Here is a 13,487-nt window from a genome sequence, read left to right on the forward strand (position 1 = left end):
CGGATATGAAAAAGATGGCATATGCTCAGTTTGTCAATCAGTGGCCAATCACAGGCCAACGGGAGCAATCCGAATTGCGAAAATTGCTTCCTGCTTGATTGGAGATCATTACTGGTTTCATGGCCAGTGGGATGGAAAAAATTTCCAATATATGGCCCTAGAACATACACCGGCCACCAGAGGTGCATGGCAGAGAAGACACAATCCCAACATCCCACTGTTTTTGTCGAACACATTGAGGTCTAGCCTGGGGTTTCCCCATCTGATGTTCAACTGATGCAATATTTCTGCGCAAACACTCTTTCAACTTTGCCAAGCCTGTTGTCCTGGAATGTATATGGTTAATGATTAATAGAGGATTCAATTACTCCTAGAGCAGAATTTTCCTCACATCTGCCATGGTAGCAATAGTATCATGGGGCTGAGTAAGTGTTTGATGAATATGGCAATTCCTTTAGTTGACATTCCCATCAGCAGATGGAGAAAAACTGCTGCCTCATGACTTTAGTGAATAAGAATGGTCACTAGCTTGATAAGAGCAGCGTGGAACTGAAAATGGTGGCTTCAAGTTGCTAAATGGTCAAGTCATTCTGTTCTATAAATGTAACAAGTGAACACATAGGGACTCCATTTTGAGCCAAAAGATTTTTACACTGCAATTACAAGACTTCAAATTCAGAAATGGATAAAGTCATCCACCTTTCTTGTGGATAAACCACAAAGATTTGAAAATTGCCCCTTGTAGCATAACTGTAGAAGTACCACAAATTTCCTTTGCAGAGAGGTGATGCTTAGGATAATGCATAATGTTTGTTGCAATAAAAGAAAACAGGACCAAAAAAAAACCCCCTAAACAAAAACAACCTAGAGCTTGGACTAAATTGAATGGATCATACAGGGTACAGTTAGGGTGGTTATTTACTAGAATTCATAAGATAGGTTGATTCTTCGATTCACGTTGATTCTTCGATTCACAATGTCTCTAGAACAGCTTTAATCAGTGTGCCCTCCCGGTACCTTAGAGTATTAGTCTTCAGGCTCAAAGGCTTCCTGTTAACACTCTGCCCAAATCTATTTTAGACATCAGAAGGATGGCAACTGTGACCATCAGTCAGCATTCATCACTAATAAGATTTGGAGGTGAAAACTGTCTATTACTACTCTGATGGGAAGCGATCACAAGAGTGAATCACAAAATTACTTAGATTGGCCAAGAAGGCCCTTTAGAGATCGAGCTAGCGTTCATGTCAATGTTTGTGGAAGAACAACCAAAATTCAGCAAATAAAGTAATCCAGAGATACATACAGTCTGTAGAAGTCAACCAGTAGACCACACAAGAACAGCAGATACAATTGAGGATTGCCAATCGACCAGACAAATCTGAAGAACCAGTACAGAAGACAGCACAACTGCAGACATGAAAACAGCAGGAAAAAAATGGGGTACTAAAGTCCAGCTCATGAATTATGGGCTGCCCATGAATAAACTCTTAAAAGATCAGCAAGCCTTGAACAGTCATTGGATGCCTCATCACGCACTACAACTTGAGTTCCAGAGCTACATTTAGAATTGTAGCTACAAGACCCTGGTCAGTGCACCCCCACCACTAAGCCACAATCAAAAAATTTGCTTCCTCTTGCTGCAGAAGTAAGAGGTGCTGGTGACAGGATATAAAGATACTCTTGGGCTGGCCTGGTTCTTTCCCCTTTAGTGGCCTCCCCACCAATATGGCGGGGAAGCAAACTAAAACGGTGTACAGCCGCGTTAAGTGAAGATAAATAAATATTTATAAATAATTATTCTATTAACAGCCCTCCACCCCCACCTTGGAAGATGGCCTATTGAGGGGTGTAATTTGCAGTATAGCTGTTATAAAGAAATCACTAAATGTAAACAATCAAGCACTTTGTGGTTACTCACCGAGCTGGTGGGGGAGACTTGTAATTCTTGTTGGTGTAAATGTCCTCCAGGCTGAATTCTTTCTTGTTTAATCTAGAACACAAAAATACAATCATACATTTTAACTTATTTTTTAAAAATAGCTTGTAACCAATTACTGTGGGGAAAAAAAAAACAAAACAAAAAATCAAATAATGTGATTTTTGGATTTAAATTAAATCCTTTTCTCCGAATCCAATGGGGGACACTGAACACTGGGGTATAGCGTTGGGTGACAGGAGCATGGCCATTTTAAAATTTACCAGCAATATCACCCATATTCCACACTCCTCCATTCCCTTAAAAAACAAAAAAAACAAAACAGTCTCTTACATCTCTGGTGTCCCCATTTTGGGTTTTTTGGTTTCATAGATTTCTTTAATATATGACAATGCTATGCCACGAACATCCAGCACTCGAGTTTTACACTATTGAATTAATCTCAGCACCATATATTATGTATACCTTGTTTATGCTCTTTCCTTGTATCTCTTGTCAATCATATTTAACATATTCAATGACCTTTGTTGGTATTACCTGCTGTTGTAAATAAGTTGTTTTTTGAAACAAAATAAACATTTTTACCGGCAAAACTGAAGCTCCTCTCCCTCTATACCCCAATGGGCTACCTCTGGATCGCCGTATCTTTCTAACAAAGCCAGAAAGGACAGAACAAGAGGGAAAGGAGAGAACAAAGTTCTCAAAAGAAAAAAAACAGAATCCTAGCAAAGATAATATTGAAAGAACAGAGACCAGAACAAAATACAGATGGCGTCCAGTTCCTTCACTAGATCCAAAGAAAAAGATTTAACACAAGTACAAAAATCCAATTTTTCCATTCATCCTAATGGGCGACAATGGGAAACTGGAAACGTAGCCTAAGGAAGGTTGTGTGCAGTACCTTATGTCAAAAACTACTACTTGGACACAAGCAGTAAATCTGTCAAACTTTGTGAAGGTGTGTGCTAAAGACCAGATGGCTGCCTTGCACAGCTGCTCAGCGGAGGCCCTACACCACCTGTGAGAAACAGATAGGAGCTTACACTCCAATCCGTACCCCGTGTGTCTTGTGTTGCACCCAGCGTCTGTGTCAACCCTCTGCCCGCTACCCATCGGTCCTGATCTCTGGTAAGCAGTCAGGAGGTACCAGTCAGCCCACAGCAAAGAGACGCTGTAGCAGCTATACCAGCTACCCCAGAAGTAAGCAGTTCTAGGTGGCAAGAAGGGGCCTAGTGGTGGCAGAGAGAGTCTCCTATAACTATTTTGCATGTGTCTGGTGGTAAGATGACATCAGTAGGAGTTGTCAGTAACAGTCTGTTACGGACAGCGAGAAAGAGACCCAGATAAACTGTACATGAAAAACATCCCTTCATCCTACTTCCCCCAACAGACCGGGTGACGAAGTAAGCGCATCCGGTCATACCGCCCAAAAAACATCCAGAACAGGTTTTCCTGCACCTGGAGGATTCGTAAAGTAATCTCACAGGCAATGGCTCGCTAGCATGCCTTGTGGACATTGTGAAGGACCAACAGGTCCTCTGTTCCGTTTGATTTCTTGGTTCTATCCACATCCAGAGAGCAAATCAGAGCTTTTTTTTTGCCAAGACTTACCCCAGTCCAAGGCCAAAATTACAATATCTTGATTCAGGTGAAACCAGGAGACCATCTTGAGTTGCACAAGGCTTAGTCCTAAGCACCACCCAATCCTCATGGAAAATGAGAAATGTGGATGTACAAGATAGAGCTCCCTGCTCTGAAACTCCTCTGGCTGTGGAGGAGTCAACTGAAAGTCTTTAGGTAAGGGACTTTAGCTGTACCGACTCATCTGGTTCAAAAAGAAGGATACTGTAAGCCTGTCAGTCAGATCCCAAATAGCTACGGGGAGGAGGCTGAGGGGGGTTACTCTGGTGGAGGAAGGTCCTCTGACTTAACAGTTCTGGTCATAGAGGCAGGTGCCTTTTGCATTCTTAGGATATCTGTATGCAAAGATCTCTGTTGCAACAAGAATCACCTGAACGTCCATTCTCTACCTTTTTTTTTAGCACCCATGGAAGAATCGCTACAAGCAGGAACTGGTAAATCAGATGGAAATTTCACCGAACAGTCATGGCATCTACTAGAAATGTCTGCAGATCCCTTGTCTTGGAGCAGAAAAGCTTCACCTTGTAGTTCAACCAATAAGCCTTCATGTGAGCATCTGGTTTACCTCACCAGCTGTCTAAATATTTCCAGGAATGAAGGGCTTGCCTGCTGAGGAATTCTGGTTTACAGTTCTCTGCCCCTGGATAAAGACAGCTGAAGTAGTACCCCCTGTTCTGACTCCCTTTATGCTTTCTGCCTCCCCCCTCCTATATGCCTTTCAATATTTCATTAAAAATTGATGTTAAAAACAAAAAATACAACACAACTGAAGTGGCCTGAACGTCCGATCTACCAGCAACTGAATGTTTAATTATTTCAGGTTCAAAAGGAGCAGACCGTGCTCTGGACCAGGAAGAGATTGGAGTAAAAATCCAAATAGTTATTCTGTTCCAAGATGGGAATAACTACTTTCACTGAAATAAGGGACTGAATGACTTCTTAGGGCTATGCATTTTGCCCTGTCTCCAGGAAGACTCATGGGCAAAAAACACTTGAGTGGGAATGTCAGGAGAACTTTTATATATCTCAAAACTTACGATGTCTCTCACCCACACGTCTGTGGTGGAACAGAACTACTGGTCCCGGAAGACAGATGGGTTCCCACCAAAGGAGATTCATGGTGGCATGACTTCTTGTCAGGACTTTGACGCTGGATGTTTAGCCATCCATGTCCGTCTACTTCTCTGTATTACTCCCCAGGGAAGCGGAAGACTGACCCCATGCTTTCCATAAAGACAATAGGAGCACCAACACTGAGAAAGGGAGTCCCCCCTCCCAATATTTTTAACCGTGCTATCCCACACATTACCAATATTCAAAATAGTGGTGGTTTTGAATAGGCGAGTTATGGGAGCATCCACCTAGGGCAGGAATTCCAATTTTCCTGTATCCTCTTTAGGGACAGAATAGGGGGACTGCAATATACATGAGACAGGAAATCTTCGGTCAGATCTAGCCCACGTCTTACTAAGCAGGTCCTCCAACTGAGCAGATGAGGGAAATTAAACAGGGTTTAATTTTCTTCTTGAACAGCGAACCAACCAGAGCCTCAGATTCCTCGCTGTCCTTAATCTCCAGTGTCTGCCAAATGGCACACTAAAATCGGCCAACTCCCTGCTTTTTGTTGGAATCTTTGTCAAGATACGAGGAAACTTCCGTTCCTCCCAGGATGAGAAATCAGACCTTTGCATAGAGGCTAGGGGGCTGCTGGAAGCAGGTGCTTTAGTGATCCACATGTAGTGGCGGTAGTCAAGAGATTTTCCAAGGAAGAGGATATCTGAATCAACTTCTGCACAGACTAAGCCAGGCCCTGAGCCCAGGCCTGCTTTTCAGGCACTGTAAAGGGAGAACAAGAAGGGTTTTGTAAGAGATGCTCAGGAGAGGTAACTGCGCTTCACCCTCAACCTACTGAATGGACAAAAGGACCAAAACCTGGGTTGGTTAGGTTTAGTGTTGCTGACAGGCAGAAAAAAAAAAAAAAAAAAAAAAAAAAAGCTCTCACCACCTGTGATAACCATCTTGAAGACAGGCCAGTAGCCGTGGCAAGTGAAAGATAGCCGTGTGGCTGACCAGTCTTTCACACCACTTAATGTAGATGCGCCAGATCCTGTGATAAACAGAAGCCGAAACGGACTTCTGAGCCCGTAATAGGGTGTTCACAACCCGGGAAGAAAATCTCTGACTGCCAGAGGCTGGGTTCAACAGCCACGCCGTTAAAGCCAGCCAAGGCAGGTCCTGATGCAGTGAAGTAGGAGAATGTTGCAAAAGAGGACGTCTATTCCACTGCCCTGAATAGAATAGAACCCAGTGTGGCCAATCAGGAGCCAGCAGTATAAACGAAAGTCTGCATTGTTTGACCTGCCGGAGGACGAGGGGAAGCATTGGAATGGGAGGGAATATTGAACCCAACGGGAATTCCCAGTGTATTGTCACGATGTCCGCTGCCCCCACCAGCGGGTACCTGGCCCTTGAGTAAAACCTTGGAACCCGCCGGCTGTGCCTGAATGCCATGAGATCCAGATTCGGGAGACCCCACTTCCAGACCAGCATCTGGAGTGACCATTCCCCCGGTATTATTGCATAGCGACTTAGGTAGTCAGCGTCCCAGTTTTCTCTGGAATGAACACAGCAGAAAGTGAGGAGACAAACTGTTCCTGCCGAAGACAAGATCTGAGCCGTTACCTTCATCCTTATAAAAATAGTCAGGTTCTGGGCGCTTGTAAAGGAAAGATATATCAATTTAATATGGATAGGTCCACAATATGCTCCGGCCGGAACGAGACAGCTTAGATGTGTTAAACAATAAACATGCATCAATTGACACTGCCGAAAACAATGATAATGGTAAAAAACACTACAAACTCAGTGTGATTGCAAATATGGTTAGAGTGCACTTGCAAGCTACTAAAATATGCAATGACAATTGATATGAACCGCAAAAAGAAAATGTAAGGAAATATAATGTCCAGAGTTGTAAATCAAAATGTTGGTGATGATGAAAAGTGCAAACAAAAATGAAATTGGTAGCCATTACTCACATGAAGCACATGAATAGTCTGGCTGTCTATAATGCAGACAGGCACTTCGTAGCGGTCCCAGAGTCTGTGCTGATGAGGTTAGATATAACGTTGATTCCAATGTTAAAAAGCACCCAGCTGAATGCCAATTATTAAAACAAGAACGAAGAAGAAAGTTCTTCTAGTTCCTAAAAGGAAATCCTCTCCTTCTTGTTACCTTCATCCTGCCTGCACTCTTTGTCCTGTCTTGGCCATGGCGTATAAAGTACCACTGTGTTGAAGCCTCTCCCCCGTGGTGACGATGATCTAGGACCACAGAGCAAAGGACCTGCCCACTCCTGAGTGTGGACCATCCACTACTGGAGGGTTAACCAAGCCTCAGGGACAACCAAACTGGTTTGGATTCCGATCGGCGAGTCTCACCAATTCGTTAGTAGATCCCATTGGAATAATCTGGAGTGGAACCCTCCATAGGGGATTGTCCCAAAGGTAGATATCATTTTCCTGAGTAGCCTCATACAGAGGAGCATGGAGGGCTCAGAACCCAGCTTGCTGTGTCTTGTACAGACCAAGCCTTGCTCTCTGGGAGGAAGATTTTATCCATACTTGTGTCCATGATGAGGCCTAAGAAAATCATCCACTGGATTGGTATTAACTGTGATTTTTATGATCCAAAATCCTGATGGTAAGAGCTAGGTGGTGACGCAGAAGCTGATCTAAGGGGGCTTTGATCAGCAGGTCGCCCAGGGACGGCACTGTCCTTGACCCATGGAGGCACGCAAGCAGCCATGACTGCTATGATTTTTGCGAATACTCTTTGCGCCGTGGAGAGGCCAAAGGGGAGCGCCCTGAACTTATAGTGGGAAACTCCTACCGTGAAACGGAGCAATGGCTGGGGTCCTTCCCATATGGGGACATGAGGGTAGTCGTCTGGAATGTCTATAGACACCAGGAGCTCTCCCGCTTCCAACCCATTTATAAGCGAATAGACTCAATCCGAAATCTGTCCGCTCTCAGGTGCAGATTTACAGTCTTTAGGTTCAAAATGAGTCAGAAGGAGCCATCCGGCTTGGGAATCAAGAACAGGTTGGAGTAGAACCCCAGGTGTCTAACTTACTGGGACCGGACAGATGATCCTTGCTGAAAGAAGAGAATCGACAGAATATATAATCAAATGTCTTCTTGCTTGGTCGAGGGGCAAGGATGATGCAAAAAAACAAGGGGTCTGACTGAAGAAATCTATTATGTATCCCCTCGTCATGATCCCCTGGAGAGGACTCTATTCTCAGAACAGCGGATTGTAACAGAAGCCTCCACTCCACCCCTGCAGATGCAAACAAGAGGGTGCAAGTCAGGCTGCCGATTTTTCTGGAAGCTTGTGAGATGCCCATTGGAGAATAAAGACCTTCATTTGTGGGAGTGGCCTTTGGATACAAAAGGTCTGCCCCTGCTTGCCTGACCTCTGGCAGAGGAGACACCCAAAAGGGTTGGTGAAAAGAGCTAAGGTTTAGGCACACTGACAGCCAAGAATGTACTTTTATCACCCATAGCCTGACCAATGATGTTATCTAATTCCAGGCTGAAAAGAAGAGCCGGAATAAGGAAGGGCCTCCAGGGATCTATTAGATTCGGTATTGGCTCCCCAGGACTCAAAGGGTTCTTCTAGATGCCACCACAGAAACAGACACTGAAGAGGACATTAAGGCTGCATTTTGAGCCAACGGACTTCACTGCATCAAAGGTGAACACCATGTTTACCAGAACCTCCATCCCCGGGTGGACAGACACCCAGGATGGTCATCCTCTGGGAATGGGAAAAGTTGGGCATCTTAAAATTGATAATCCAACCCTGTGATTGTAACACCCAGATGGTCTTCTGAACATGGGATTGAAGTAAGGCCAGGGAATTCAACTTGACCAATAGGTCATCAAAGTACGAAATGACCATCATCCCTCTGGATCTGAGAAGGGTTACCATCATCACCATGATCTTTGTAAACACCCTTGACACTGTCGCCAGGCCGAAAGGTAGGTCCCGAATCTGATAATGGAGAGATTGAGCAGCGAATCTGAGAAGTCACTGGTGACCTTGCCAGATTGGAACAGAGACATAAGTCCTTGCTGCTGTGCCACCTTCAGATTTGGCACCAGGACAACTCCCATTCCCAGACATAAATGAGGGAAGAAAATAAGACAGACCAACAGTTTCACAATAGGAGAATGTGGAACTGCACAGACACAAGTACAAAGAAAAAGTCCACATATAACCAGTACCCCAATACATCACCACTAAATCTCTGCAGGTAAGGGGGCTAGACTGAGAGAAGTAGTGACAGCAGCTATTTTGCAATCAGCCTCATACAGAAGTGCCTTTTCGGTGGGCTTACCTAGCCTGGAAGCCCCACTATGGAGGAGGTACTGAAGTGATCTTACCCCACCCCAAGGCCCAGCCCTAAAAATGGCTACTGTCCAAAGGACAGCCCCCTTAGCCAGCCAGTGCCTAGTGAGGGAATCCCAAGCAGAGCAGGCCCAACCTGAACCCCCCTGGACATCTATATGGTTCTAAATAAAGACAGCAGGAACTTCTACCCAGTCCCAGCGATGGGGAATTGGCCAGCAACTTCTAAACCTTTGTCCGCTTCAGAAAAGCAGGCATCCACATACAGTTGTGGCTGCTCCTCAAAAACTGAGGATTACAATGTAGCCAGTGTGATATATAGGTGGGAGGAACTTCGGTTTCAGTGCCAAATTTGACAGTGCCAAGGCTCTGGCGACCACTCTGTATACCCAGTCCCCAGTGTCCCCAAGGATGTTGAAGAAAAATGTATTGGTTACTCCTGATTTTTAAATGTGCAGTTTTTAAGCCACATGAAGCGATTTTGCCTCACTTTATCCCATGCTTGTTTCTCCTCCTTGATTGTTTGTATAGTATAGGTATTTTCTGCTTCAGTTATAGCTTTGACTAACTTGTCGCATCTTTCTTTGCATTTTTTATTATGGACAAGTATCACTATTTATATTGGTATGCAGGCCTTTGCTGCGTCCCTCATCATTAGGGGCATAGGCTGCTTTTATAATGAGTGGAAAAAGAAGATTTTTACTCACCGTAAAATCAATTTCTCTTACTCCATTGGAGGACACTGCGATACAATGGGGTATAGTAGTGGGTGTGGAGTTTAGGCACTTATCAACTTCTTTGATCTCTACTCCCCTCCTCCTCTGCTGTGGGTAACTCAGTTTTGACTAACCAAGTGTATGAGAAGGGGGCGCCCCGAAGGGCAGACAATAGAAGCCTAAAGATTCGCATAACAGATTATTTACAGAGCAAGGGAGGGTGCGCAGTGTCCCCCAATGGAGTAAGAGAAATTGATTTTACGGTGAGTAAAAATCTTCTTTTCTCTTTCCTGCCATTGGGGGACACTGCGATACAATGGGGACATACCAAAGCTGCCCCTAAGGGAGGGAATGCTCTGGAACGGCTGCGCGCAATACCTTGCGGCCAAAGCTCGCATCTGATGATGCGAAGGCTTGCAACCTGTAAAACTTAGCGAATGTATGAACAGATGACCATGTGGCCGCCTTGCATAGCTGCTCCGCCGAAGCACCATGGCGCGCCGCCCATGACGCACCAACCGCCCTGGTAGAGTGAGCCCTAAGCGACTTCGGGACAGGGAGAGAAGCTCGGACATAGGCAAGGCTGATGGTGGAGGTGATCCACCGAGCAATAGCCTGTTTGGATGCCGGCCAGCCACGCTTCTGCGCATTGTTCAGGACAAAGAGGTCCTTGGTTTTGCACACTGTGGCTGTGCGGTCGACATAGCACCGGAGGGCTCGAATTACGTCTAGCGATAGCAAGTCATTGTCCGCGGTGGAGGGCAGAACCGGGCGGAACGCCGGTACAACGATCTCCTGGTTCAGGTGGAACCTGGAGACAACCTTTGGGACAAAGGAGGGTTTGGTACGAAGGACTGCTCTATCTTCATGAAACACAAGGAAGGGTGAGGTGCAGCAGAGCGCTGCCAACTCAGACACTCTCCGGGCTGAAGAAATAGCTAGGAGAAACACAGTCTTCCAAGTGAGATGGTGTAATTCCGCTGTTTGAAGGAGCTCAAAAGGCGGCTGGCGGAGCACTTTAAGCACCAGATTAAGGTCCCAGGGCTCTACCGGATGAGTAAAAGGGGGCTGTGTGTGAAGCACCCCCTGTAGGAAAGTCTGGACCTCGCTGAGAACCGCAATTTTCCGCTGGAAATATACAGACAGCGCCGAGACCTGGACCTTAAGGGACCCCAGCCGGAGTCCCTTATCTAGACCTTCCTGCAGGAAGGCCAGTAGCCTAGGTAGGCTAAACCTGGAAGTGTGGGCATCCCGCGACTTGCACCACAGGATATATGTTTTCCAGACTCTGTGATATATGGCCGAGGAGGATGACTTTCTGACCTTGATCATAGTGTCAATGACCCGTGGCGAGAAGCCCTTGGCTTTGAGTATTAAGGTCTCAACCATGCCGTCAAAGCCAGCCGATCCAAATCGTGGCAGAGAAGGGGGCCCTGAACGAGGAGGTCTGGTCGCATTGGCAGGCGAAACGGAGGGCCTGTTGACATTTTTAGAATGTCTGAGAACCATGCCCTGCGCGGCCAGTGAGGGGCTACTATGATTGCGGGGACCCGCTCTCTTTTTAGTTTCATTAGTACCCGCGAGAGCATGGGTATGGGGGGAAACAGATACACTAGTCGGAACTGCCATGGAGTTGCCATGGCGTTTGTTGCGTGTGCTAGAGGATCCCGGGACTTGGAGCAGTACCGGGGGACCTGATGATTCAGTCTGGAGGCCATGAGGTCGATCTCTGGCATGCTCCAGCTCTGTTAGGAGGGCAAAGACCTCCTTGCATAAGGACCATTCGCCTGGGTGGACCTTCTGCCTGCTGAGGAAGTCGGCTTCCCAATTTTCCACCTCTGGGATATAGATGGCTGAAATCTGCGGCACATGGCGCTCCGCCCATAGCATGATTCTGGCCGTCTCTCGCATGGCCCCTGCGCTGCGAGTTCCCCCCTGGTGATTGAGGTATGCCACGACCGTGGCATTGTCTGATTGAATTTGGAGAGGTTTCCCTGCTAGAAACCTTTGCGCCCTTGTCAGAGTCCTGTGAATTGCCCTGAGCTCTAGGACATTGATAGAAAGAGTAGACCTTGGGGGGACCAGAGTCCCTGAAACCTGAGGGACCCCGTGACCCCTCCACAGCCTGACAGACTTGCGTCTGTGGTAACTAAGGTCCAGAGGCCCGTCTGAAGGGTGTGACCCTTGACTATATTCTGCGTGGTCAACCACCACGCCAGGGATGAGCGTGTTGGTTTCGACAGGCAAATGATTTGCCTGTCCAGGCACTCCTGAGATCCTGACCACTTTCGGAGTATCTCTAGTTGGAGAGGGCGAGAATGGAACTGAGCGAACGGCACTGCCTTGTAAACTGATACCATGGTCCCCAGCAGCTTCATGCAGCTGAGCATGGAAACCTGGCCGGGCCAACAAAGTCCTGGTCCTGCGCTGTAGGGCGCTGACTTTGGCCTGTGGTAGGAAGACTCTCTGAGCCACCGTGTCAAACACTAGACCCAGGAAGCGCATACGCTGAGCTGGGATGAGAGAGGATTTTTGCAAGTTTAGAATCCACCCGTGGGCTTCCAGGAACCGCATGGTGGTTTGGATATGACGCGCTAGGAGATCTGCCGAGACCGCCTTCAGGAGGAGGTCGTCCAGATAAGGGACTATAGTGATTCCTTCCTGTCTCAAAATTCCCGCCATCGTGGCCATGAGCTTGGTGAACACTCATGGTGCGGAGGCTAGACCGAAGGGTAGGGCCCTGAACTGAAAGTGGGCCGACCCTACTGCGAAGTGGAGAAGGCGGTGATGCTGCTCCCATATGGGGACATGCAGATAGGCATCCTTGATGTCGATAGATGCTAGAAACTCTACCTGCTCCATGCTTGCAATGACCGTCCGAAGGGACTCCATCTTGAACCTTTGGGTTATACCCTGCTTGTTTAGGGACTGCAGGTTTAGTATTGGCCGTAAGGATCCGTCCTGCTTTGGCACTAGGAAGAGGCTGGAGTAGAAGCCCTGCCCTCTCTCCTGCGTTGGGACGGGCCGGCTTCCAGTAGCTTTACAAAAGCCTTCTGAAGTGCCTGGCACTTGAGGGGGCAAGAGGGAATGGGGGAGGAAAAGAACCTCGGTGGGGGAGGCTGGGCTAGGTCTATGATGTAGCCTCGCGACAACCCTTCCCATGTCCACACGTCTGTGGTGGCTGCCCACCACTGGCGATGGAAGCGAAGGAGCCGTGCCCCCACCACAGATGCTTGTGTGGGGTCGGGGAGGTCACGTCTGGACGCGCCTCTACCCCGGTTATACCCTGCCCTGGGTGTTGCAGACTGACCTCTAGGGGGGCTGCCCCGGCCCCGGGAGAAGGAACTAAAGCGACCCTGTTGTGGTTTGTGAGACCCCATGGGGAGAGCGTTACTTTTACCCCCCGTGGCCACCTCAATGACCTTTTCCAGCTCTGCTCCGAACAGGGTGACCCCATCAAAAGGCAAAGACTCTAGAGACCTTTTAGAATCGGCATCCGTGGTCCACGAGCGTAGCCATAGGGTACGCCGTGATGCAATGATAAGTCTGCCGATCCTAGCATTGACGGACACCGCATCCATGGCTGCCTGCCCTATATAGTCAGAGGTCTCCTGGATATGCCAGGGCGAGGAGTTCAGCCCGTGGAGTGTTATTTTGGATGCCAGTGACTAACTGCTCCACCCACAGCTGGACAGCTTTGTTGGCCCAGGCCACTGCCATAGTGGGCCTGAACATGCTACCAGAAGCTATGTAGGCAGAACGGAGTGTGAGGTCGC

The 13,487-nt window shown here is 47.4% G+C and overlaps 1 protein-coding gene across 1 annotated transcript in view; it reads right to left on the bottom strand.

Moving 5' to 3' along the window:
* The window catches only part of PRR14L (proline rich 14 like), a 29,102-nt gene that overhangs the window by 2,872 nt on the left and 12,743 nt on the right, over positions 1–13,487 (bottom strand). The window contains exon 8 of the mRNA XM_075215346.1: positions 1,922–1,993. Within this exon, the coding sequence (XP_075071447.1) occupies positions 1,922–1,993 (72 nt within the window). The remainder of the gene's footprint in view (positions 1–1,921; positions 1,994–13,487) is intronic.

The sequence above is a fragment of the Mixophyes fleayi genome, chromosome 1, assembly GCF_038048845.1.
Source record: "Mixophyes fleayi isolate aMixFle1 chromosome 1, aMixFle1.hap1, whole genome shotgun sequence".
Taxonomy (NCBI): Eukaryota; Metazoa; Chordata; class Amphibia; order Anura; family Limnodynastidae; genus Mixophyes; species Mixophyes fleayi.